The sequence below is a fragment of the Phyllostomus discolor genome, chromosome 6, assembly GCF_004126475.2.
Source record: "Phyllostomus discolor isolate MPI-MPIP mPhyDis1 chromosome 6, mPhyDis1.pri.v3, whole genome shotgun sequence".
Taxonomy (NCBI): Eukaryota; Metazoa; Chordata; class Mammalia; order Chiroptera; family Phyllostomidae; genus Phyllostomus; species Phyllostomus discolor.
In genome coordinates, this window is record NC_040908.2 from 166,460,439 (window position 1) to 166,487,038 (window position 26,600).

Below are 26,600 nucleotides of genomic sequence, written 5' to 3' on the forward strand. Positions count from 1 at the left end.
TAGGTGGCCTTAGGAAAGTCGATGGACAAATTAGCCTCAGTTTCTCCATCTGTACAATGGGCAAAATGCTATCTCACAGGGTTTTTGCAAAAGTGAAATGAGGTCCTCCATGTCCAGCTGCCAATATAGGGACTCAGTAAGGCTCAGACTAGTTGGGAATGTGAGAGCGCAGCCTGGCCGGGGCTCCCAGGAGCACTGGGTCTCTCGCAGGCCTGAGCTGCTCGCCGGTGGCAGCGCACAGCACCACCTCCTCTACCCGTGCGCATTTCAGTTTCACCCAGGTCAGGGAAGACTTTGTAGTCAAAGAGACCAAAAATTGAGGTGTAAGAAAGAAGAGGGGTGATGTTCCTAAAGACATAGACCAATTTATTGAGCTCCTCCTATAATGACAGTTGTCAGAGCCGCCAGTACCATTGTTGTGGCAAGCAGAGCTTGGGCACCTTTGTAAATGGGCAGCTGGCGCTCACCGTGGCAGCTGCTACTCCGGGGCTAGGTACAGGTGCGGCAAAGCCTGGCGAGGAGGGGCTGTGGATTTCAGGCACCCCTCTCTGAACATTAGGGGGCGCCACTGCCCAGTCAACACTTCACTCAAACCAACACTTCACTCAAACTAACAACATCCCTCAGAGAGGAACTGAGGGTTTGGATTTTTTTTTTTTCTGAGAAAGCTCGTTTTTTTTTTTTTTTTTTCTTTCTTTTTCTGAGAAACCCATGACTCAGAGAGGTACAGTGACCCACCCAAGGGCAGCCTGTAGGCCGTGGAGGCCGGGTTTGGCTCCCCCTCTGACCTGGGACCCTCACAATTCTCCCCACTAGGTGCCCGTGGCCCCATCCTCCAGTGAGACCACCCAGATACGCAAGGGTGGGTCTCAGGCCAGTTCTGCCCTGGGGGCAGCCTTTCTAGGTTGCAGGTGCCTTTCATCCATCGGGCGTCCCGCAAGCACCAAGAAATTGCCAGGTCCCGCGCCCTTAGTGCTGAAAATTGAGGCTCGGAGACGTTTGGCGGCTGCCGCCGTCCACCCTCCCTGCCCACGGTGGGTCGGTGGCGGTGCCGGCACCTGTGGGACCATCTTAGGCTTCGCAGCCACCTGTTCATCTGTATCCTGGATTCCCTGCACGGAGGCCACCCAAAACCCTTCACCCACCGGCCTCGAATCCGGTGAAGAAGGGGAAGCCACTTTACCTCCCACTGTGCAGATTCCCACCTGCAAAACTGAGATCTGGGACTGGGAAAAACCCCGAAGGAGAGCCGCGGTCGGGGCTGTGGGGAGGCGAAGGGGGAAGGGAAATCTCTGGTGCTCCGACTGTGACACTCGCCGCCCCGCCCGGGAGTGTCCAGATTCCTAGGAGGAATCTTGTCAGCCGGGTCTGCCAGCACTAGGCCGCGGCCAGGCCTTCCACGGAGGTTCCGGCTCCGGCGCGAGCACTGCCTGCGGACAAAAGGCCAAGGCCGCAGGGGCCAACCCCCGAGCGACCCCGTAGCGCCGGGAGGCGGGGAGTGGGCGGGCCGGCGGAGTCCGCCTTGGCGCTCCTATTGGATTAGGTCGACGCCCATCTGGGCGCCGAGGCCCAGCAATTGGCCTATGGGGGCGGAGTTAGTGGAGCCCCAATGAATGGGGGGAGCCGGAAGCAGGAAGTGAGTTTGCGATCGAAGCAGCTGCTGCAGGTGAGGCTCCGCGCCCGCGTTTCGGGTCACAAAGTGTCATCCTCGGGGGAGAGGGAGAATCTGGACCGAGTGCAAGATCATTTCCTTTCTTCTCCCCATCCAGTATCCCTTCTAAAGTCATTGTGGTCCCAAGGTTGAGGAACGCTCCAGGCAGCAAAGAGTTAACATCCCTTTCAGAACCCGGTGGTTGTGTTTTGGGGGCGGGGCATCGGGAGTGGTGGGGGTGTGCTGGAAACCTGTTACTAGTGTGGGAGGACGGGGTGGAGAATGCCCTGAATTGGGAGATCGCCCTGGGTCCCCACGGGCTGTGAGACATTCGTAAATTGCTTGGTCTCGCTAAACCTCAGCCTCCCTCTCTGTACAGTGAGTTTTCTTCCAGCCCTGAACTTCTGTGGCTCTGCAGCTCCCCAGGCCGAGCACAGGGAGAGGGCAGGAGATGCGGGGCCGCTTGAGAGTAGGACAAATCCGGGCAGCAGTGAGAGAAGGAAAAAGCACGAGGAAAATCGTTTTTACTGCTATGAGTACATTACATCCGGGGTGACCTTACCTAGTTTGCACACCCACGTGGTGAGGCTGGGGTTGTTACCACCTCCCTTTTGCAGAGGCGGAAACCGAGACTTAACCAAGGCGTGACTTAACCAAGGCGTGACTTAACCAAGGCGTAGCGTAGTGAAACAGTTGACTTGATTTGAGGAGCCTGGGGCTGAGCCAGGGTTGCAATCGGAGCCACCCAGCTGGTGGCTGGGACTCTGTGGGGACACGGTGGTGAGCGGAACTGAAGAACCTGCTGAGATTTCTGAAGAGGAGGACAGGAGGTCAGGAGGGAAGGACTGGAGAGGGACCTGGGCTGGGAGTCTAGAGACGCGGGTCTCTGCTTCTGACACTTCCCTTGTTATTAGGCAAATCTCCTAGCCTCTGTGGGCCTCAGTTTCCCCGTCTGTAAGACTAGGTAGTTGGATCCAATCTTTACAGTTGAGGGGCCACAGGCCAACTTATGGCCGCCAATGTATTTTGTAATCTGTGGTGAGTCACCTAACCTTCTTTGGGTCTCGGGCGTATTTGGCGAATGGATACAATGGCGTTTCCTTCCTTATGGATATTTGGTAGGATTAAGTGAGATCACGAGAGTGCGGAGCCAGGTATGGGGTAAATGCAGGGCTGTGATGATGCTGATGGTTCTCAGCAGGGCCCATGGCGGACACCCAGTACATCCTGCCCAATGACATCGGCGTGTCTAGCCTGGACTGCCGCGAAGCCTTCCGCCTGCTGTCGCCCACAGAGCGCCTCTATGCCCATCACCTGTCACGCGCCTCCTGGTACGGAGGCCTGGCTGTGCTGCTGCAGACCTCCCCGGAGGCGCCCTACATCTATGCCCTGCTCAGCCGCCTCTTCCGTGCCCAGGATCCCGACCAGCTCCGCCAGCACGCCCTGGCCGAGGGTCTCACGGAGGAGGAGTATCAGGTCAGTTCTTTCAGGCCAACCTGGATTCCCTAAATGGTCTGTGGATGTGAGGGGCCAGGAGGCAGGGGTACAAAGGTGTCTCCTCTTTGGATCAGACCCAGAATTGGGAGTATTGAAACCTCCATTTCTGGAGCTTCGTTCTCCTCCTCTGCAAAATATGCATGAGTTGTGGTGACCCGCCTCCAAGATCAAGGGCGGCTGCTGTGATTATAATGACGAGGGCTGTGAGTAAAGGAAGTAGCTGGAGATTCCGGGATGGTAGAGGGGTGAGTGCAGGGTAGGGATCCGGAGGTCTCTGTCTGGACCCGGTCTTCCTTTACCATATTTTGTGTTCCTGGGCAGAACACTCTTCCCGTCCCCTGGTTTTTATTTGTTTGTGGGTCCGTTGGCCTAGTAATACAGGAATGCATTCGTCATGTATTGCAACAATGCAGAAAGACGTCACACAAAATGCAGGGGTCACTCATTTTCAGTGGCGGGGCGGACAGCCTTTTCAACCCTCTGTCTGTGTTACATACTCCCGCACGTACGTGTGTACGTGTATCTGTTCCTTATTTTCTCTTTACATGAGTGAGGTTATTTTCCCCATGTTCTTCTGAGACCTGCTTTTTTCACTGAGACCACATGGGCGTCGACGTAACCCCATGTCTTGGAAAACTTCCACGGGGCACATATAACTCCACCTTATTCCTTTTTGGTTGGTGGTGAAGCATTCCACAGCAGTGTGCACTGTAATCACTATAATCTTTTCTTTATGCTGGACATTTCGTCGTTCCCGGTTCTTACGAACAATAGTACCACAAGGAGCATGCTTGTGCGCATGCGAGAGTAGGATCTGTTTCTGAAAGTGCGGTTGCTGGCGAAAGGCTCTCTGCATTTACCATCGAGTGGTGCTGTTAAATCATCTTCTAAACAACTCGACCAAGAATGTACGAGACCGTGCCTGTTTTTCTACACGTGAAATAAAGGAATTGGAATGCCTCTCTCTGAGCAGAGGCCCAGGCTGGTTCTTCTATCTTTTTTGAATTTTGCATAATCACATTCCATCCCTAGGCCTTGATTTACTCGTTAAAAGAGCTAAAAGCTGGGGGAGTGCTTATAAAAGGAAAGGCGCTACCCAAGTATTGCTATTTTTGGTGGGATTCCTTTGTTTGTAAGTTGCAGAAACCCACCGCGCAAGTTGGCTTAAATGGGGAAGAAAATCATGACTTCTAGTTTCCGGCCTGGCACGTGAGGAGCTTAGGAGTCGCCAGCCTGCCCGAACCGCAAATCAAAAGCTGAACAAACTGAAAACTAACCGTTCTCCCTAGATCATTCAGACAAGTGAGGTCACGGGGCCAACTGTTGTCTTCCAAATTGGAGAGAGACAGGCAGGGACAGAGAATGACCACTTTCCAGGGCGGAAATTCATGAGCAGAAACCTCCCTCGGAACCAGTGTTGGGGTGGACAGACCTGGGCTGTAATTAATGACTCAGCTGCAGGCTCAGTGTAGAGGGCCCCAGAAGGATGCCCTCATGGCGGGGGGTGGGGGTGGGGGGGGCACACTTCTGAGGATTTTCCCTCCAGGAGCTTGACTTGGTTCTCCCAATGAATTTCAGAGATAAAGCCCTTTGTACTTCTGGCAAGGAGGGAAGGAACCATTTTTGAAATATGCTAGAACATTCTATTTCTAACATGGTCTTCCCTCAGGAGAAACTATTTAACCAGAGCCTTATGCTAGGGCTTTAGCAGAACAACAGTGACCTGGGGGAAGGGCAATACCTAACTGCAGCCTACTCTAGCCATCCTGTCCCACCCAACGGCAGGCGGCAGGGGGGGCGGGGACATGGGCCCGAGAGACACATGCGAAGTGCTCCGTCCACAGGCAGAGACTCACTGAAAGAGCGAGACCCGACTGTGGGACTGTAGAACTCACCCCCCGCCCACACACCTTCCCTCCACACTACTAAAGGCCTGCTTACAGCAGTGCCTCTTGGCCTGTACTTCATGTCTGCTTCAAGAAAAAAAAAATGCAAACTATACTAATGGTAAAAAGCATGGTTTGAAAAGACCTGAGCAGACATTGTAACCAGACTCAGATACGGCAGGAATGTTGGACTTACCAGACCAGGAATTAAAACGACTGTGATCAGTAGGTTCAGAGCTCTACTGTAAAGCAGATGGCGTGAGAGGGTAGACGGGCAAGGTGAGCAGGGATAGAAATTCGAAGAAAGAACCCAAAATGCTAGAGGTCAAAAACACGGTAGCAGAGATGAAGAATGCCTTCGAGGGGCTCTGCAGGAGACGGAACTCAGCTGAGGAAGGAATCCCTTACGTTTGAGGATATTTCAATAGAAACCTCTAGAAGTGAAGAGGAAAGAGAAAAAAGATGGGAACAAACAGAGCAGAGGACCCGAGAACAGTGGGACAATTATAAGACGTGTAACGTGTATATATCATGGAGACACTGGACGGAGAAGGGAGGAAGGAACAGAAAAAAAAATCTGGAACAACAACGACTTAGAAATGTGTTTCCGGCAGACCCGTCTTGCAGGAAACGTTAGAAGTTCTTTAGGGAGAAGGAAGTGCTGTAGGTCAGAGATTCGTGTCTGGGCTGGAGAGGCAGGGACAGCAGTGGAGAAGGAGTAAGTGAAGGTTAAATAAAAGCTTAGTTTTCTGTGATTCTTAATTGATCTGAGAGATAAGTTTGCTCCAAACAAGTAGCAATAACGTGTTTGATTATATATGTAAATAAATAAAACTTAGGTATGCTATGTATAAGTGAGATAAATGACAGTAGTGACATGGGGTGGGGGAAGGCAGGATTTAGGGACTTTTTTAGTACAAGGTCCTTCCACTATCCATGAAATAGTTATTTGAAAGTGGACTTGGGTTTGTTGTAAACATGTATTTCAAACTCTAGAGCCACCATTACAAAAGTAAAAAAGGAGCTACAGCTGGTATGCTAAGAAAGGAGACAAAATGGACTATGAAAGGCTCAGTGGAAAGCCACAAAAGGCAGAAGCAGAATGGAAGACAAAAACAGGAACGAGGAACAAGGACAACATACAGAAAACAGTAACAGACGTGGTAGGTGTTAGTCCAGCGGTACTAGTGATCGCTCTGCGTGTCAGTGCTTAAATGTACCAGTTAAAGACATTGTCTGAGTGGATCAGAGAAACAAGACCCAACTAACGCTGTGTCATCTACAGGAGGCCCACTTTAAACATGAAGACACATACAGATGAAAAGGGATGGAGAAATGGATCCCATACTAACACTAAGCAAAAGAAAGTGGGCAGCTCTATTAATTTTGGAAAGAGCAAACTTAAGAGCCTGGAAAGTTGTCAGGGATAAGGAGTGGCATCACAAAATGATAAAAGGGTCAGTGTTCCGAGAAGACGTAATGGTCTTCTATGTGTTGTGTGTGTCTGACAAGAGAGCATCAGAATATGGGAGACAAAACTACAAGGAGAAATAGACGAATCCATTGTTGTGGTTAGGGATATTAACACCCCCCTGTCTGAAACAGACAGACGCCGCAGGCAGGAAGTCAGTAAGGACGGGACTGAGCCCAACCACTCCACCAAACAACTGAACGTGAGAGACGTCCAAAGGCCGCTTCGCCCCACGTCAGAGCACACGTTCCTCCCAGGCTCACACGGGACGCCCACCGGGACAGCCCGCATTCTGGGCCGTAGAGTGAATTTCTTCTCTTACACCAGCAACGAACAGGCAGAATTTCAAATTAGAAACAATACCATTTACGGTGCAAAAGAGAAGAATACTTACTTATAAATTCAACAAAACATGTACAAGACCAATATGAAGAAAACCATAAAACCGATGAAACATATCAAAGAAGTAAATAAATGGAGAGACATTCCGTGTTCACGGGTAGGAAGGCTCAATATCGTTCAAGATGTCATTTCTTTCTTACTTGATTTATAGCAAGTCCAGTCAAAATCCCAGCAGGTCATTTGGTAGTATCAACAAACGGAAACTAAAGTTTATACGGAGAGGCAGGAGACCCCGAAGAGCCAACACAGTAGTGAAGGAGAAGAACAAAGTTGGAGGATTGGTGTCATTCGACTTCAAGACTCACTTTCTGCCTGCTGCTTCTGTCTATTTATTTTTCTTTTGTTTTGAAAGATTTTATTTATTTTCTTTTAGAGAGAGGGGAAGGGTGGGAGAAAGAGAGAGAAATATCAATGTGTGAGAGATTCAGTTGCCTCTGGCTCGAAACCCAGGCACGTGCCCTGACTGGGAATTGAACCACAGTCCTCTCAGTTCCCAGGCTGGCACTCAGTCCACCGAGCCACACCAGCCAGGGTATTCTATTTCTGATAGAGGGGTATTAATATCTCTAACTATAATAGTGGATTCATCTATGTCTCCTTGACATTTTTTCAGTTTTGCTGCACATATTTTGATGCTCTCTTGTCAGGCAAAAGAACAGCTAAATAGCTCAGTGGAATAGGATACAGAGCCCAGAAATAGACCCGCATAAGTATAGTCCATTGATCTTTGACAAAGGAGCAGATGCAATACAATGGAGAGAAAAATAGTCTTTTAGCCAGATGATGCTGGAACAACTAACTGAACGTCCACATGCAAAAAAATGAATCTAGACACAGATATTACATTGTTCACAAAAATTAAATTAAAATGGATCATAGACTTAAGTGGGAAACTGTAAAACTAAAAGATAACAGGAGAGAATTCTAGATGAACTTGGGTGTGTAGATGACTTTTTAGATACACCACAAAGTATATATGATGCATGAAAGAAATAATTGATAAGCTGGGCTTCACTAGAATTAAACATTGCTGCTCTGTGGAAGACACTGTCAAGAGAATGAGAAGACAAGCCACACAGACCGGGGAATATCGGGGGAGATGCCCCATCCAGCACCGCTCTCCTGGCCGCCGCGGATGAGAATAAATCATCCCGGACACAATCTGTTGCTCCGGCAGGAAGCGGGGAGGTGATTCCCTTTAGTGGGGAACGCCCCAGCCCCTCTCCCAAATGGCTTTTATTGGGAACGGTATGTGTAGGTCTACACAGCATACACCAATAGCTCATTGATGAATGTCAAAAGACTGTAGTCATACAAACACAGGCACTATCTGTAGATAACAATGGAAGGAGCATAGAGATCTGCCTCAGGATCTGTGTCCACTAGTCATGCTGACGCCAGCCTGTCTTTAAGACGTGTTTCATGAGATAAGGCATTCATTCCTTTATGCCTTGAACTTAAACACCAAAGTGATGAGATGATTGGCAGCTTTGTCACAACAATGCACCTGCTCACGCATCACGTCTCTTGTAGAGTTTTTTGGCAAAACATCAGATCACCCAGGTGACTCAGCCCCTCTGCAGCTCGGATTTGGTGCCCTGTGACTTCTGGCTTTTCCCCAAACTGAAATCACCTTTGAAAAAGAAGAGACTTCAGACCCTCCGGTTCCCTTTCCCGTCGGATCTGATCCAGTCTTGGTGGTCGTAAAAGGAGGGACAGTAACACTGAAACTGGCCTCAGCTCTGTAGCTTGTGGGCTGGTTTCAAACCAGGTGAAAAAAAAGAAAAAGAAGAGATTTCAGACTATCAGTGAGATTCAGGAAAATACGACGGGGCAGCTGATGGCAACTGGGAGAATTGTGAGGTCCCAAGGTGCCCACTCTGAAGGGGACTGAGGCATCACTGTCCTATGTACAATGTTTCTTACATCTTGTATCTTCGGTGAGTGTCTCTGTTTTTCATATTCCCTGGCTAGATGCCTTCTGGGAAGACCTCACGTAATCCAACCATCGTGCTCCTTGATATTTACCAAGGGGAAAATTTGAAAGGAGGTGAAAACTTACATCCACACAAAAACCTGCACACGGGTGTCTTAGCAGCTGCATTCATAATTGCCAAAGCATGGAAGCAGCCGGCATGTCCTTCATTAGCGGAACCTCTCAGCCGTGGTGCATCCAGACGATGGAATGTTACTCGGTGCTGCAAGGATACGGGCTATCAAGCCATGGAAAAACATGGGGCAAGCTAAATCCGTGTTACTAAGAGAAAGGAGCCAGTCTGAAAAGGCTGCGTACTGTCTGATTCCATGCATATGCTGTTCTGGAAAAGGCAACGCCACAGGGACAGTAAGACCAGTGGTTGCCAGGCACTGGGGGGCGGGAGGCTGGGGCACAGAGGAGTTTTAGGGCAGTGAGACACTGTGTATGATACAGAGTGATGTATCTGTCGTAGACAATGGCTATTTGCCATACATCTGCCCAAACCCACGGAAGGCACAGCATGGAGGGCGAACCCTGATGCAAATTGGGGCCTCTGGGTGAGAGTGATGTGCAGTGTGCACTCCTCATTGCAACGAATGTCCCGCTCTGGAGGGGACGTTGGTGATGGGGAAGACTGCGTGTTTTGGGGGGAAGGGGATACGAGGCCAGTCTCTGTGCTTGCTGTTTAATTTTTCTGTGGAACTAAAACTGCTCTTAAAAAATAAAGTTTATTTTAAAAAAGAGTTATTGGCTCGCATGATTGAAACGTGCAGAGCCAGGGGGGCTTCAGGCATGGCTGGATTCAGGGGCTCAGCCATAGCACTGCGATGCAGACTTCATCTCAGCGTTGCTTTCTCTCCTCACTCCAGCAGGGGGGCTCCAGGGACCCCACCGCACTTTATGCTCCCTGGTGTGAAACAGGGTCTTTGCACCTGGGAAACTCTCTTGCTTGGGGATGGGGGGGGGGGGCTCTTACTGGCCAGCTAGAGTGTATGCCCACCTCTGCAGTGGGGGAAGGGAGATCCTCCTCCTCCCCCCACCCCCACTGCCCAAAGGAAGACATGAGGCTTTGCTGTCAGAGGGAGAGAGACTAGATTCAGGGCCAGCAAAAGCCATAGAGTAGGTGACCGGTACCCCTGCAGCCCTAACATTTGATGCTTCCGGTGCCAGCTGCCAGCCAGGTTGGGGGCAGAAGGAATCGGGCCTCTGCACAAGGAGGCAGCGTTTGACTGGGCTGTGAAGGTCGGATCGGTGGCCACAGGTGGCCGAGAGGGTGGTGGGTGTAGTGGGCACAGAAGCAGGTGAGTGCCTGGAGGTGTTGGGATGCCGCTGAGACCAGTCTGGTGGGAGGGCGGGCGTGTGAAGGTATGTCGGGGCCAGGCTGGGGCCTCCCAGGAGCTGGGTCCTGCCCCCAGGTTTCCCAGCCTCACCCACGCCTGTTCCTCTGGGCGTAAACATCTCGGGAGGGCGCCTCCCTGGGGCGCGGAGGCTGTGCCTGCAGCTGTCTGATGCTCACCTCCCGCAGGCATTCCTGGTCTATGCCGCGGGGGTCTACTCCAACATGGGCAACTACAAGTCCTTCGGCGACACCAAGTTTGTGCCCAACCTGCCCAAGGTGAGCTGAGGGAGGGACAGGGAAGGTGCGGGTTTCAGGGCCGGTGGCGGGGGAGTAGGGCCCCGAGTGGAGCCTTGACCCTGTCCCTGCCACACTGTGACCTGGGTCAGCCAAACCAGCCTCGCTGGGTGCTGTGGCCCCCGGGTGACTGTGCTGACCCCAGGGGCGGGCGAGGGGAGGATGTGCGAGTGCTCGGGAGACGGCCAGGTGCCCACAGAAATGGAGCCTGTTGGGCATCAGTGGGGACAGTAGAGAAGTCCGGGCACGGGGAGCCCCTCCCTGGGGCTGGGGTCCTCGAGCCCACTGGGGGCCGAGGCAGCTGTTACCCCAGGGCTCCCAGCCCTCACCGTGCACACCGAGTGCCTGGCCATCTTGCGGGAATGCAGCTTCTGATCGAAAGGTCTGTGCTAGGGCCCGAAGTGCGACATATTTGAGGCAGTGCCAATGCTACTGGTCCATTGATTGCCGGGAAGTCTTAGATTGTGGGGTAAGAGTTTGGGGGGCAATGTGGGGGCTCCCAAGGCAGGTGTGGGCCATGTGGTCAGGCCAGTGGACCCCTTCCCCTGCAGGAGAAGCTGGAACGAGTGATCCTGGGGAGTAAGGCCGCCCAGCAGCACCCGGAGGAAGTCAGGGGCCTCTGGCAGACCTGCGGGGAGCTCATGTTCTCTCTGGAGCCCAGGCTGCGCCACCTGGGGCTGGGGAAGGAGGTAAGGCTCCCGGCCCCACGGGAGCAGGGGGGCTTCCTTCGAGGCCACCACCGGGTGTGGTGTGGAGAGAAGGGGCCCGATGGGGAGGCGGTGGGCTCTGCCTTACGCTCTGGAGGCAGAGTGTGGGGAGAGCGACGGGGCAAGCCTTTGGGTTGGGTCGGCCTGTGAGGCTGGAGTGGAGCTGCAGGAGGCTGCAGGTGGGCCCCTGTGTCCTGCTTGTTGTTTGCGTCACAACTCTGCCCCCTGGAAAGAGATGGGGGGGGGGCCTGAGGCAGGCTGCTGAGAGGAGGCGCAGGAGGCCTGGCACTGGAGGGGGAGTCGCCAGCTGCCCGGCAGCCCCACCCAGCCTCAGCGACTTCTTTCCACCTGCCCCCTTCCCCGCAGGGCATCACTACCTACTTTTCCGGGGACTGTACCATGGAAGACGCCAAAGTGGCCCAAGACTTTCTGGACTCACAGGTTCGGGCGACTTGGGGCAGTGTTTTGCTGGGGGCTCCCTCACCACTAGCACCTACGCGTGGGTTGCGGCTTGGGTCCTTGAGATGGAGACTTGGGGACCATTGTCTGAGAGTCAGCCTGTCCCCATGGAAGACGCCCCCACCCCACCCTGGGCCAAAGGGCCTCATGACAGCCTGGGGACAGGTCGCAGCAGGATGTCAGAGCCGCTGGGGGGTCATGTGTGGGGTTCACCCCCAGCTCAGCCGCTCAGTCACTCAGCTGCTGCATGCCCAGCTTCTTGTCTGTGAAGCACGCCTGCCTCGTGGAACCCGGGGTTTGCTGAGGTCGTGCGGCGCCGGCACAGTCGGGCCGGCAGCTAGTAAAAGGCGGTGCTCCACAGACTGAACAGAGCAGGGAGTCTGCCCTGGTGCAGACAGACCCTCACAGCCGTCTCGGGTGGGACCCCGTTGTGGCCCAGCTCTGGCTCTATCCTCTCTCCTTGGTGCAACCTGCTTTCCCTCCCCCTCCCCCACAGCCCTCTCTGGACTTACTGTCTCCCAAACCCCTGCCCTGTCTTTTCCAGAACCTCAGTGCCTATAACACACGGTTCTTCAAGGAGGTCGACCAGGACGGGAAGCCGCGCTATGAGGTGCGGCTGGCTTCCGTGCTTGGCACAGGTGAGTCCCTTTCTCTAGTCTCTGTGTGGGGATGATGAACATACTGACCTCTACTTCCTAAATAGTTCTCAAGGATCCTCAGAATCCACCTCTTAGGGCTTTGTAGCTCAGAACTCTTTGGTTACAAGTGAAGAAATCTATTTCAAGTTCTCTTAAAGCCAAAATGGACTTTACAGAGTTGGGTAAGTAAGAAGTGCAGAGTAGGAAGGCTTCAGGAACAGCTGGATCCAGCTGCTCAGACAGTAGTTTCAGAAAATTTCTCTCTCTACTCTTGTCTGGGCTCTCTTCGAATTCATCCACAGCAGGCTGCTCTCACTCAGGGCCTGATAGTCGCCAGTCTGACCATTGTAGCAGAAGGAGGGTCCTTTTCTCTCAGACGTTTCTTAGTAAAACCTGGGAGTGGCTTTATTTCCTCCATTTTGGGCCCCATATTTATCTGTGAACCAGTCTTTGTGGACAAGGGCCGGGTCTCTGATTGGTTGGATCTGGTCCTGAGCCTGCGTTGGAGCCAGGCAGTGAGGTCAGCTCCTCCCACCACCTGAACTGGAGGTGGTAGTGGATTGGTGGGGCTTCTCAGAGGAAAATCGGGGGTCTGTTTCCAGGTGAGGGGGAATGGATGTGATATGGACGCAGATGCCCAGACCCCTATGAGGACCTTTGCCATCTGGCCCTCCTGTCCCTACCCACCTACAACTTCCCGGCTCCCAGCCGCCCACTTAGACTCCGTGCCGCCAGCCACACTCAGCGGCTTCCAAGTCCCCAGACACCCTGTATTCTCGCATCTCTCTCTAGGCCCCTGTGTGGTCTGTCCCCCGTTCCTGCCCGGAAGGCCCTCCCTCCCCTGCACATGTTCGCCTGGTGACGTCTGCTCATCCTTTAGGCCGTGCATGGGCGTCAGCTTCGCCCTGTCTTCCCACAGCGCAGGCCGGCCCTTCTCCTTCCCCATCAACGCTCCCCGCAACGTCCCAGCTGTTCTCCTGTCTCCTCTGCTTGACTGCGGGCCCCTCGAGAGGAGGGGCTGGCTGTGCCTCATTCACCACCGTCTCCCTGGTGGCTAGGCCTCGGCAGATACTCACATACTCAGACACTCGGTGCATGAATGGATGAAGATGGGAAGGGAACCGCACTCCTGGTGGAGGGAACAGCATGAGCCCACGCAGAGTGGCGGGAACGTTCAGGAGTTAGTGAGTAGCTCGATTTGACTAGAGAAAAGGATAGTGGAGTCAGGGGTAGGAGTAGGTCCTACCAGAATATCAGCCGGGCCTGCGTTTGTAAGATGCAGCATGTAGGATGGTGGTTAAGAGTGTGGCTTTGGAGTCAGGCTGCCTGAGTGTATCAGTTGTCTATCGCTGTGTAACAAACACACACCAAACGTAGGGGTATACGTGACCTCTCCGTGCTGACGGACTCCGTGAGTGAGGAACATGGAAGGGGCATCGTGGAGCAGCTCGCCTCTGGTCGACAACGGCGGAGACCTGGGAAGACTTGAGGGCTGGGGGTGACCCGACAGCGAGGGGCTGGAATCGTCTGTAGGTTCCTTACTCACGCGTCCAGTGGTGAAGACTGGCCATCCCTCGGCCAGGATCCCGGCTGTGGCCGTCCATGAAGATGCCCTGCGTGTGGCTCCTTTGTATCGCTCACAGTGACTGGGTAGCTGTCTCCTTTTGTAGCCTAGACTCAGCAGTCAGAGGCGTCCCCACTTCAGGAGGGGAGATGTGTGTTCTAGAAGCATATTTTATTGATCAGAGAGGCAACAAGCAAAATGCAACAGTGTATGAGTTTCCCATGGCTTCTGTAACCAATCACCAGGAATTTAGTGGCATAAAACAACGTGAATTTGTTCTGTTCCAGTTCTGGAGGTCTGGAGTTTCCTTGCCTCTTTCGGCTTCTTGAGGCTTCTTGGCTCATGACCCTTCCTCAGCCTCTCCTCTTTCTTCCTTAACGCATGCACTTCCCATTCACCCTCTTGTCTCCCGTAAGGACCACCGGCATGCATGTAGGGCATGGCTGTATCGTTAAAATACTATCTGCCGCACAGGGTTCGAATCCTGCTCTGCCACCTGCTGCCTGTGTGACCTTAGAAAACTTGATTAACTTCTTGGTGCCTCAGTTTCCCCAACTGTAAGATGGAGACAGCCATGCCCCTCTTCCCCCAGAACTGCTCTCAGGCTTAAATGAGTTGCCACTTGTAAAGGGCTTAGGACATTTCGTGTTGCATAATGTGTCTTATTTTTGAAGGTGAGAGCTAACACTAATTTCTGTAGGCAACGGGCAGCCGCAGAAGAGCTCAGAGTACGAGTGCCTCGGTGAGAAGCCTGCCAGGTGTCTTACACTCCCTCGCCTCTTCCCTGAGCCATCCCCCTTTCCCCTCAGAGTCTGCGCCAGACTCCGAAATGACCTCCAGGCTGAAGAGCTACGAATTCCAGGGGAGCCACTTCCAGGTGACTCGGGGGGACTATGCGCCCATCCTCCAGAAGGTGGTGGAGCACCTGGAGAAAGCCAAGGTAGGACTGGCTGGGGGTCGGGGGGTGTGCGGGCCGTAGAGGCCCCTGGGCAGCAGGGGGCGGGGCGGGGATGGGGGCGGGGCCCGAGGCTGACCGAAGCGATGCCTGCTCCCCCACAGACGTACGCAGCCAACAGCCACCAGGAGCAGATGCTGGCCCAGTACATAGAGAGCTTCACGCAGGGCTCCATTGAAGCCCACAAGAGGGGCTCCCGCTTCTGGATCCAGGACAAGGGCCCCATCGTGGAGAGGTGAGGGGCCCAGCCTTCACCCGCCCCGCCCCCCCCCCCCCCCCGCCCTCCCGCCCACCCCTCTTCCATCGCTGCCCTTCTCTCCCCCAGTTACATCGGGTTCATCGAGAGCTACCGAGACCCCTTCGGTTCACGTGGAGAGTTCGAAGGTAACTTCTGGGAGGCGGGAGCTCAGGCGGAAAACCCTGTCCCTGTGTCCCCCGAGGGGTCTCCCTTTCCCCTTGGCAGCAGTAGTAACAATGACAGCTGCCAGCGTGGGTGACGCACCCTGTAGTGGGCCCTCCCCTACATAAGCTCACTTAGACACCGTCATCCGTGAGGGTTTGCAGCCGCACTTCACAGATGTGGGAACCGCGACACGGCAGGTGGGCAGCTGAACCCAGGTGCCCCGGCTCTGCGCCACCTGGTGCTGTCTCTGGTGTCTGGTCCACACACGGGCTCTGTCTGTTCCCCGCCTGGCTTTGCTCCTCGCCAGCTGCGTGTGACCTTGGGCCAGGAACGCCACTTCTGAGCACTAGTCACTCCCTTCTGGGTGGAGGTGGGGGTGAGGCGTTCTATGCCTACTGCCCGGCACAATGCCGGCACGTAAAAGGGCTGCGTGATTGGGAGCTCGGCTGTGAACTTGACTCGGCTGCCATCATCCCAGGGCGGGCGGCAGGCTGCCGCGGCCCCCATGCCCACACCCGCCGCAGGGCCCACCTGTGCAAGGCAGGGCATCTGGCCTGAAGATTTAGGCTTGTCTTTTCCAAGCTCCTGGGTGTAGAGCCTGGAGTGTCCCACCGCCAGGTGCCGGCGAGATTAGCCTGGGAGGAGAGAAGAAAACCCCAGCAGCCACGGTGGGAGGGGGGCTTGGGTCTGAGCCCATAGGGAACAGGGGGGCCAGTGGCCTGGGGGGACAGCTTTCCTGGCAGGGTTCCGATTCACCAGGGCTGCTCTGAGGGCTGAGACCCCAGCACCTCCTCAGCAGCCTTGAGCTCGGAGGCCACCCCCATTTTTTTTTAATCAATCAATTAATTAATTAATTTTTAGAGAGGGAAAGGAGGGAGGGAGAGGGAGAGAGGGAGAGAGGGAGAGGGAGAGAAACATCAATGTGTGGTTGCTGGGGGTTCTGGCCTGCAACCCAGGGATGTACCCTGGCTGGGAATTGAACCTGGGACACTTTGGTTCCCAGCCCTCGCTCAATCCACTGAGCTACGCCAGCCAGGGCTTCCACCCCCATTTTTGATATAACGCATTGTGGTTCTTAGAAAGATAGTCCCATGTTCACGGTTACAATGTTTAGAACAAACAGAAGAAAATCATCTGTGATTGCACCTGCCCCAAGGTTAGAATTTGGAATATACTTTTTGTCTTTTGTTTTTATGTAGAGCTATGCATGTTTAAAAACATACGTGTGTGTGTGACTTAAAAATCCACGTGTGTTGCAAGTGAGGGCAGCGGCAGAGCGGTCTGGAGGATGAAGCATGAACCCCCCCCCCACCCCTTTACCGCCTCCTCCTGCGCCGCTGGGCTCACGGCGCCGAGCGGGAGGGCCGGGGCTGCGCCTGTTAGGTTCAATGCGGCTGGGGTTCCGGGCTCAGAGCGGTGTCGCCAGCATGGCGCTCCCCAGGACACGCTTTCCATGAGGGCCACACGAGCAGGACGCTCTCTCCTGGCAGGACCCTCTCTCCTGGCAGGACCGCACACAGTTGCCCCCAAGAGAAGAGCGTCCTTCTTTGCCCCTGCAGCCCTTCCACTGAGATCAGTCTCTCTCCACCGCCCTCCACGTACTCCCCGCAACACTCCCTCAGACCCATCTGAGGTGTTACCCCATGAGGCCCTTCTCCCCCATTCCAGCCACCTGACCCACTGTGACCTCCAGGGAGGCGGGGCCAGCCCTGGGTCACCGCTTTCCACAGTGGCCAGCACAGGGTCGTGGTACGAGGCGGGCACCGCACTGCGTGCGTGAAGAAGGGGCGGGGCGGGGGTCGAACCCGGCCCACCCACAGGCCCCTCCCTCTCCTCTGCAGGCTTCGTGGCCATGGTGAACAAGGCCATGAGCGCCAAGTTTGAGCGGCTGGTGGCCAGCGCAGAGCAGCTGCTGAAGGAGCTGCCCTGGCCCCCCGCCTTCGAGAAGGACAAGTTCCTCACCCCGGACTTCACCTCCCTGGATGTTCTCACCTTCGCTGGCTCCGGCATTCCTGCCGGCATCAACATCCCCAACTGTGAGCCTCCTGGGACCCGGCCGCCCAGCCGTGACCGTGCCCCCGCGCCCCCGGGAACCTCTTTGAGTGTCGCCCCTCCCCCTCCACACACTCGCCTGGCCCGAAGTGCCCCGTCCAGTTCACCACCCCAGCCTGTTGCCCTCGTCTGGACTCCTTGTCTGTGACCTTGTTGACCTTTGCCCCTCCCTGCCCTCTCCAGATGACGACCTGAGGCAGACAGAAGGCTTTAAGAATGTGTCGCTGGGGAATGTGCTGGCCGTGGCCTACGCCACACAGCGGGAGAAGCTCACCTTCTTGGAGGAGGACGACAAGGTGGGCGCCAGCAGCTGGAGGAGGGACAGGGCGGGGCCTGGCCTGGCCTCTGCCAACCCAGCACAGCAGATGACCCAGTGCAGGGTCCGGGGGAGAGCACGGCTCCCGTCCCCGCTCTGCCGCTTCTCCGCCACGTGACCTGTGACTTCGGAGCCTGTTTCGTCACCCGTCAGAAAGGGGAGGCGGTCGCTTCTCTCCGGGTTGTTGCCGGGATGAGCTGGGCCATGCGGTCTGTGACCAGTGTGGAGCCTGGGTGTCGTGGGCCTTTACCGAACCTGTTTCGTGATGGGCCCTCGGCGGGGCAGGCTGTGTGGCCGTGGGGGGACGGCGGACCTGTGAGTCTCTGACTGTCCTGGCAGGACCTGTACATCCGCTGGAAGGGACCCTCCTTTGACGTGCAGGTGGGTCTGCACGAGCTGCTGGGCCACGGCAGCGGCAAGCTCTTCGTGCAGGTAAGGACGCGGCCGGGGCCCAGGCCTGCAGCTCCCCTCCCCTGGATTCGGCCTTTCCTGGGGGGTGGGAGGCAGCTGCTCCAGTCCTCGCCTTCAGGGGTCAGGTGGCAAATACGGCCCCTTAAGCAGTGAAGTCCCCTCCCCCAAGATGTCCCAGAAGTTCCGGTGATTGAATGGGACCTGCAGGACAGTCCAGCTGCGGCCCCCCCCCCCCCCCCCCGCCCCACACACAGAATCTGCCACTCAGGAGCAATTGCTTCCTCATGCCAAGGAAGTGGGCCCTGAGCGTGTGACTCAGGCAGCCCTGGGGACAACGAGGCTGGCAGGGGACAGTCTCTGGTACTCCCAGTCCCGAGGCTGCAGCACTTCCTGTGTCTGTAACACAGTTCCCGGGGCTTGCACCTTTTTGGGTGTTATAGGGAGCCGCTTCTCCCCAGAGCAGCCCCTATACACCCACTCGGGGAGCATGAAAAGGACAGATAGGCGTTCCGCAAGCTGAGGAGAGCCCATCGGGACGGCCAGCACAGAGCTGCAGAAGGGAGCCAGCTGTGGGTGGGGCGGCCCCACTGAGTGCGGAAGGGAGGGCTGGGGCTGGGTCTCGGGATCCGGGCCGGGACGGCAGGAGGATGCAGAGAGCAGCCGGTGAGGGGAGCAGCCTGGTGCCGGGCCTTGTCCGGGCTTCAAAGTAACAGGGAAACTGGGACAAATGTGGCCCCTCTGTGGCCTTGGATAAGTCAGTTCCCCTCACTGAGCCTCAGTTGACTTGTCTGTAAAATGGGGTTCCTGACCCCTGCTGTGTAGGCTATTACGAGCAGTCACAGCAAAGCCCTGGGCAGAGGAGGCCCTTAGCGAATGTGTGTTCTTGTTAAGGGGCAGTGTGCACAGGGGTTGTGCGCTCTGAGTGTCTGGGCCTCGGTTTCCTCCTCTGTGAGGTGGGGTAATAGCACAGCCTTCCTCAGAGGGTGGTTGTGAGGACTACATGGATGATGCGTGAAACATGCTTAGCACATGGACAGTGCGGTGAGGGCGATGCGTGCTCGAGGTGGACACGCACGCGCTGGGGCCTCTGCCGGCACCAGGAGCCAGGCCGGGGAGCCGCAGGGAGGAGCAGCCAGGCTCCCCAGCCCTCCCGTGGGACTCCTCTGGCTGGCATCTGAGGATACTGGGTCCGGGTTTTCCTGTGGTTTGGGGCAAGTCCCTCCCCTCTCTGTGCCGGGGGCAGTGCAGTGGCCCTGGCTCTTCTGCCTCCTGGGGGCTCTGAGAGGGCGGCCGGTGCCGCAGGACTCGGGGTTGGAGGCAGCAGTATGTCCATGGATGGACCCACTGTTCCTGCTGTCCACTCTCGGCTCCCTGGCCGCCCTTCTGAGCCCCTCCTGAAGGCCCGGACCTGGGCGCGGGCACCTCTTCCTCCCCCACCCCACGGCAGTGACCCTTCTCCTGCAGGACGAGAAAGGGGCATTCAACTTTGACCAGAAGACAGTGGTCAACCCAGAGACGGGGGAACAGGTGAGGGTGGCCTCAGTGGAGCCCCAGGGTGCTGGGAGGGTAGGCCCGGGGGGTGGGGGGGAGGCAGCCGCCCTTCAACCTGCTTCCTGGGCCTCCCCTCCCAGATTCAGAGCTGGTACCGCAGCGGGGAGACCTGGGACAGCAAGTTCAGCACCATCGCCTCCAGCTACGAAGAGTGCCGGGCTGAGAGCGTGGGCCTGTACCTCTGCCTCCACCCCCAAGTGCTAGAGTACGGAGCGGAGCGGCAGCTGCAGCTGCAGCAGGCGTGGGGGCGGGGCCTCTTCGGCCGCAGGAGGTGCCAGCAGGGAGGGCAGGGCCCAGGCAGCCCCAGAGCCCCCCTGCCACCTCCCTCTCCTTCCCCCAGGATCTTTGGCTTTGAGGGGGCTGACGCGGAAGACGTGATCTACGTGAACTGGCTCAACATGGTGCGGGCCGGGCTGCTGGCCCTGGAGTTCTACACCCCTGAGGCCTCCAACTGGAGACAGGTGGGGCCCCAGGGGGTTCCCCAGGAGTGGGGAGCCTGAAGTGGTGGGGGCCAGGATCAGGATTCTAGGTAGAGGGACGGTAGAGGGAGGCAGAGGCACACCATCTGGATGTCGTCTCGGACTTCACCGGGCGTGGGGACAAATCACGTCACTATTGTGAGCCTCAGTGTTCCTCGCTGTGAAATGGGAGCGTACCCTCCCTGCCCACCTCTGTGGGCAAATAAGGTGACATGATCTGACTGCGAGTCCTGACAGATGACTGGCACGGGGCTCCCTCTGTGCCAGGCCCGGTTCTGAGCACTTTGCACGAACTGACTCCTCGGTCCCCAGAATCAGCCCCAGGAGGCAGGTGCTATTATCACCCTCGTTTTAGAGAGGAGGGAACTGAGGCACAACGAGATTAACTAACTTGCCGGTGAGCCGCACAGCTAGGATTCAGACCCAAGCGGTGTGCCTCCAGAGCCTCAGGCTACACTGCCGGCTTACAAGATGTACCTTGGAAACAGGGTCAGCAACAGAAATGCTTTAAACAGTCATTCGTATGCCTTAAGGAGGGACTATTACGCCATCAAAAGAACACACATTTTAGAGTTTAGGAAACTTGGGTCTGAGTCCTTGCTGTCCCTTCGCAGCTGTGTGACCCTCGGCAAGTCACTCTGCGTCTCTGGGCCTCTGTTTTGTCACCTGTAAACTGGGATCACGATGCCCTCTCCGTCCCTCTGTTGAATGCAAACAAGAATGTGGAGGAGGAAGTGCTCGGGGTCCTCGTGGCGAGGCCACTCGGGGATAATGGCTGTCGTGAGGGCGGGGTTTGGGGCAGCAGAGGGCGTGTGGGTGGCGAGGGCTCCTGCCTGGAAATGGCCTCCCTGTCTCCCCGGGCAGCCTGTCTTCCCTTGTGAGCAGAGGAAGGAGGGGGCATTTGAGGGAGGAGGAGTCGGCAGAGAAGGAGAGGATAGAACAGGAAGAGTAACTGACAGTGAATGAGCATGTCCCGTAGATCAGGGCTCCGGTGCCTGCCTCGGCCGCACGGATGCCATACATCGGGCCTCGGACTGAGCGTGTGCTCCCTTTCCCCCCGGCCCCTGTAGGCCCACATGCAGGCCCGGTTTGTGATCCTGAGGGTCTTGCTGGAGGCCGGCGAGGGGCTCGTTACCGTCACTCCCACCACGGGATCTGATGGACGCCCGGATGCCCGGGTCCGCCTCGACCGCAGCAAGATCCGGTCAGTGGGCAAGCCCGCCCTGGAGCGGTTCCTACGGAGACTCCAGGTGAGCAGAGGCCTGTTGCCTTAGGGCTCCCTCTGACCTTACCCTATCTCCCCACCTTCTACCGCTGCCTCGTAGTCCCTCATTCACTCATTCATCCTGTGAGTCTGCCTACTGAGTGTCATTGACCGTGTGCCAGGCACCAGAATGAGCTGTGAGCAGTTTCTTACACGGTGGAGAGGGCAGGCAGACAACAGATGTGTTAACAGAACATGAACCAGATCATTGCAGATCAGGACAAGGGCTGTGAGGCAACCAAGCTGGGTGATGGGAGACTGGAGAGCAAACTGAGGTGGCAGAGATGTAACAGCTGGCGAGATTGCCGAGCCTCCTTAGCCTCGGTGATCATGGAAGGCTTCTTGGAGGAGGCGGTACTCGAGTTGGCATTTGAGTGCCAAGGAGCTCGGAGAAGCACAAAGTCTTGGTCTGGGGACTAGAATGAGCTTGTTGGGTGGAGGGAAAGAGCGGGTCCTAGAGCCTGGTGAGTGCCGGAGGAAGGGACGGCCGTCAACACAGCCCTGCCTTCTGCTCAGGTAGGGGTGCTCGGGGTTGACATGCCTTTTGGGGTTCTGGTGCCAGTGCTCACCAGCCCTGTAACTGGGGCAACGTCCTTCTCCTCTGTGGCCCCGCTTGTCTCATCTGTCCAATGGGCTACACCCCCTGCCTCACTCGGCAGGAATCCAATGACACAACACGCCCACGGAACTGATGGGATAGAATGTCACGTGTTCCACGCCAGTGTGACATGAGGTGTGGCCCGTGGACCAGCAGCATCGGTGTCACCCAGGAGCTGGCTGGAAGTGCAGATCCTTGCAGATCCTGCAGATTCTTGGGTCCCACCCCAGACCCCCTGATTCTGAAGTTCTTAGAGCAGGGTCCGGGGCTCTGCGTGTTTACTAGTCTGCCAGGTGATTCTGACACTCAACAAAGTTTGAGAATCACTGATGAGCCATTCTTTTTCTTTTCTTTTTTTTTTTAAGATTTATTTATTTATTTTTAGAGAGGGAAGGGAGGGAGGGGGGGGGAGAGAGAGAGGGAAAGAGAGAAACATCAATGTGCAGTTGCTGGGGGCCGTGGCCTGCAACCCAGGCATGTGCCCTGGCTGGGAATTGAACCTGTGACACTTTGATTCCCAGCCCACGCTCAATCCACTGAGCTACACCAGTCAGGGCTTCTTTTTCTTTTTTTAAAAAAGATTTTAAAATTTATTTTATTTCTAGACAGTAGGGAAGAGAGGGAGGAAACGAGGGAGAGAAACATCAATGTGTGTGTGGCTGGGTATCTTATTCTTCATAACATATATACTCTATATTTTAATGGGCACCTACTATGTGCTAAGCACTTGATCTGCATTCCTGTCTTACTCAGCACAGCCACACTAAGGGCAGATGCGGTCCAGGGCTGGGCGCCCTCGGCCGGAGCCCCAGTAGAGCCCTGTGGGCGCAGGGTGGGCACCCATCTAGGCACTGATGCCTTCTGCTTCCCACAGGTGCTGAAGTCCACGGGCGACGTGGCCGGAGGCCGGGCCCTGTATGAGGGGTATGCGGCTGTCACTGACGCGCCCCCTGAGTGCTTCCTCACCCTCAGGGACACGGTGCTGCTCCGCAAGGAATCTCGGAAGCTCATCGTTCAGCCCAACACTCGCCTCGAAGGTAATGGACTTCCGAGTCCCCTTCAGTGCGGGCCGTGCAGCCGTAGGGGAGCACAGAGGTGGCCCCGGACAGCCCAGGGGCCCAGGGAAGGCTGCCCGTGGTGACTCCTGCCTCTCCTCCTGCTGCGGCCGTTCTCCTCACGCCAAACCTCGGGCGGAAACCTGGGCGTCTACCACCGCCGTACACACAGCCGAGCTGGCTGTAAGATGCTTAACGAGGTCTGAGAAAGGCCAGCAGAGCAGGGGCTCGTGGAACAGACGGGCCCCAGAGGGCCAGACCTGGTACCAGAGAGTCAGACCTTGCCCTGGAGTGTGGGGAAAGGTCAGGTCAGGTCAGGCAGTGAGTTGGGACCCAGCTGGCCACGTAGAAGCCTGGAGACAATGTGATTGGGCCGAGCCAGGACAGATATCAGTAGCCCCGTGGTCCCTCTCCCTTCTCAAGCGACGCTTCCATCCCCAGAAGCCCTGACCCTGGCTGCTTGCGCGGGGATCTTTCATATTAAAAGTCCTCGGGGTCCCAGCACCTTGCAGCAATCGCTTTCCCTCACCCCTTGACTCGGGTCTCCTGCATCTGGCCTGTGAGGCACCGGAGGAGAGGCGGGGCCAGTCGGTGGGTGGAGCCTGGGCTTCAGAACTGCTTGGAGACCGTGTCCTAGCAACCTGACTGCTCTGGACTTGGGTGTGTTCATTCATAAAGCCAGCATCGATGTGTGCCCACCCGGCAGGGAGCCTGAATTACTGTATTTTGCTGTGTATGATGCACGGCTATGTTTTTTGCATCGTACGCAGGATTAATTATTATACCTATTATTATACCCATGTATAATGTGCATCCTTTTTTTTCCCTCAAAAATTTGAGCAAAAAACTGTGCATTGCACCAGGCCAAATGTGGTAAGTACTTCCTTCAATTCTAAGTGCTTTCCATGGATTGATTAACCCTTTAAATCCTCACAATAATTCAGTGAGTTGGGTATATTTTTTTTGTCCCCATTTTACAGATAAGGCAGTTGAGGCACAGAAAGTAAATTGCCCAGGGCTTATAGCTTTATACTGGAGCCAGGGGTCAAATTTAAGGTGTTTCCTCCTCACTGCAATGGTCCTGGGCAGTGGTAAGGATTAAATTCAGTAATTACCTCCTCCTGGTGAGGAAAAAGCACTTAAGAGGCTTATCTGAAACTCCTTTCTCTGAGCTCCAAAGGCTCATTGGCCCCAGCCCCTCCCTGGCCTCCGCAACCCTCTTCCCTGGCTCACTGCCCCCCAGGCACTCGGGCCTTCCCATTTCCCTGACCCCATGCTTGCTCCACTCTTGTGGCCCATGTACTTGCCGTTCCCTCCGCTTGGAGTGGTCCTCCCCCAGATCTTTGTCTGGCTCGCTCTTCTGATCATTCAGGTCTCTGTTAAATGGCATCCCCTGGGAGAGGCTGTCCCTGACCCCTCAGTCTGTAGTAATCCCTTCGGTCCCTGTATGCTATCGCTCAGCCTCATTTTCTTCACGCACCCGTCACTCTGCCATTTTCCCGCCTGCCTCGTCTCCATGACAGCAGGAGCGGCACACGCCCTGCAGCTGGCGCCCAGGAGCCGCTCCGTGCCTGTCAAACGAGTGAATGAATGAATCACGCTGGGCACATAGTAAGTGCTCGTTACATGGACAATATTGTCAGCACATCGATTGTCCAGCCCTGTAGGGCCTTTGGGCATCAAGAGGGGAATTGGACCCAGACCCTCGCCTCAGGTACTTCACAGCCCATTAGGAAGGCCTTAACGAGCGCCCAGGAGACACAAACGGTGGTTTGAGCAGGTGGAGGAGAGGTCACACCCACCTTCAAGGGAGTCAGGGAAGGTTCTGGGGAGGAAGTGTGATTAAACAAGCCCCGAAGGACAGGTTGGATTTCCAAAGGTGATGTTGGTGGTGATGTTGGCTAACTTCTGAGGACTTTCACCTGCCAGGTGCTGGGTAAAAACTTTCCATGGGCTCACTCCCATCAACCCAATGAAGACATGATTATCCCCATTTTTTAGCTGGAAACTAAGACACGGGGACTCTGTATTTGCCCGAGGTCACATAACTAGTGGGTGGCAGAACTGGAATTTGAACTTGGGTCATCTGAACCCAAAGCTTGTGCTCTTAGCTCTGTACAGCCCACAAGGCCAGAGAGCGCAGCAGGTGCTTTGGGTGGGTAGAGCGGTGGAAGTGTGTCAGAGAAAAATGCTCCCCGGGAGTGTTCGCAGGACTCTCGGAACAGAGCACTTGCTCAGTGCATTATTGTATCAATCACTATAGCTTCCTGAGAGAAGAGGTACTGTGCTTGCCCCCACTTTACAGATGAGGAAACTGAGGCTTAGAGGTTGAGAACGTGCCCAAGTTCCCACAGTGGACAGAGATGAAGCAATTGCTGGACTGTAGGCTCCTGGAGGCCAAGGACTGTGTCTGTTTCACCTAACATGGCACCTGGTGTCAATCTGTTATTAAGTGAATGAATGAATGAATGAATGAAACCACTCATTAAATATTCCCCCTCTGATCTTTCCTTCTTCATAGGGTTATTGTAAGAATGAAATTAGATGATAAACATAAGACACTGGGCACAATTTTTGGCACATAGTAAGAGTTCAGGAAGAACAAGCTGCTCTAATGATGATGATGTTGATGATGGTGGTGATGATGCTTCTTTATTAAGACCTTTCCCTGCTGCTGTTTTCTCTCCATGTCTCCCCCAGGCTCAGAAGTGCAGCTTCTTGAGTACGAGGCCTCGGCTGCTGGCCTCATCCGATCCTTCTCCGAGCGCTTCGCAGAGGATGGGCCCGAGTTGGAGGAGATCCTCACCCAGCTGGCCACAGCCGATGCCCGGTTCTGGAGGGACACCAGGGAGGCCCCGTCTGGCCAGACTTGAAGCAGATTTGTACAGCCCCTCCCCCGACTCCATCCAACCAAGGCTGCAAATGGCCCCATTTCTGTGTGTGCATTAGGGGCTGGGCGAGGGGCAGGAGCTCGGGCCTTGGTGCTACCTCAGCTGCAGGTGGTGACACTAACCCCTTCCATTTGTTAGCACTTTCCACTTTTCCAAGTGCTTCTGCGTGTTATCTCATGTGATCTGTGCTGCGCTCTGTGGAGCGGGCAAGGCACAGTGCCTTACCCTGCGCCGCAGAAGAGCAAATGGAAGTTCTGAGAAGTGACCTGACAAGGGCCTGCAGGACTCAACATCTCTCCCTGTGCTCTTCATGTATTACTTTTATAGCCAGAAAAATAAATATTAGAAACCACCACCATCTTTGCCTTTTGATCAGTTTCTCCTTGTCTTTTGCTCCTGGCAGAGCAGTGGGATCAAGGCCTGGGGAGGGAGCAGGAGGGTCGCTTTCAGGCTTCCATTCACAACAGGATGTTGACGTCACCTCTAAGGATACACACACAGTTACAAACATTAACAAAACACAATTTTTTGGAGTCCTCTTTTCTGCCACTTCTTGTATTTTGAAAAATTCCAGGAGCCTAAAAACTGGAATCCCTCAACTTCAGTCAGAATACTAGGATTTAATCTCTAGCGCCTTGGGTTTTGTTTTTCTGAGCCTGGACCTTGGAGTCCGGGCAAGAAGAAAGGGCGTGGCCCCTTTTCAACCTGAAGAGGGGATGAGTTAGTTACTTTTGCTGCT

At 55.3% G+C, this 26,600-nt stretch overlaps 1 protein-coding gene and 1 non-coding gene across 5 annotated transcripts; both read left to right on the forward strand.

The window, feature by feature from the left end:
• Positions 1-1,576: 1,576 nt before the first annotated feature.
• Positions 1,577-26,219, forward strand: DPP3 (dipeptidyl peptidase 3). 4 transcript variants are annotated; one of them, XM_028516136.2, is made up of 18 exons: positions 1,577-1,666; positions 2,850-3,127; positions 10,411-10,500; positions 11,070-11,207; positions 11,592-11,666; positions 12,229-12,322; positions 14,696-14,826; positions 14,946-15,076; positions 15,167-15,225; positions 17,086-17,280; positions 17,480-17,592; positions 17,952-18,044; positions 19,488-19,550; positions 19,655-19,779; positions 19,915-20,035; positions 21,124-21,303; positions 22,790-22,952; positions 25,671-26,219. In XM_028516136.2, the coding sequence occupies exons 2-18, from the start codon at positions 2,858-2,860 to the stop codon at positions 25,841-25,843; spliced, it is 2,214 nt and encodes a 737-aa protein (XP_028371937.1). In that variant the 5' UTR covers positions 1,577-1,666; positions 2,850-2,857; the 3' UTR covers positions 25,844-26,219. The 4 variants fall into 4 exon arrangements, with proteins under 4 accessions (XP_028371937.1, XP_028371936.1, XP_035885631.1 ...); XM_028516135.2 differs by having other exon boundaries at positions 1,592-1,666; positions 2,853-3,127; XM_036029738.1 differs by lacking the exon at positions 1,577-1,666 and adding an exon at positions 2,325-2,481.
• LOC114501182 lies at positions 8,564-8,679 on the forward strand. The gene has a single exon (XR_003684941.1). It is a non-coding gene; the product is annotated as a small nucleolar RNA SNORA61 (small nucleolar RNA).
• Positions 26,220-26,600: the final 381 nt, after the last annotated feature.

Excerpts from the sequence above, each read along its gene's own strand:
- DPP3 (XM_028516136.2), top strand. The coding sequence starts at position 2,858 with ATGGCGGACACCCAGTACATCCTGCCCAATGACATCGGCGTGTCTAGC. Across the intron at positions 14,827-14,945 it reads AGCACCTGGAGAAAGCCAAG|ACGTACGCAGCCAACAGCCA; the intron begins GTAGGACTGGCT and ends GCTCCCCCACAG. Across the intron at positions 20,036-21,123 it reads AGGCCTCCAACTGGAGACAG|GCCCACATGCAGGCCCGGTT; the intron begins GTGGGGCCCCAG and ends CGGCCCCTGTAG.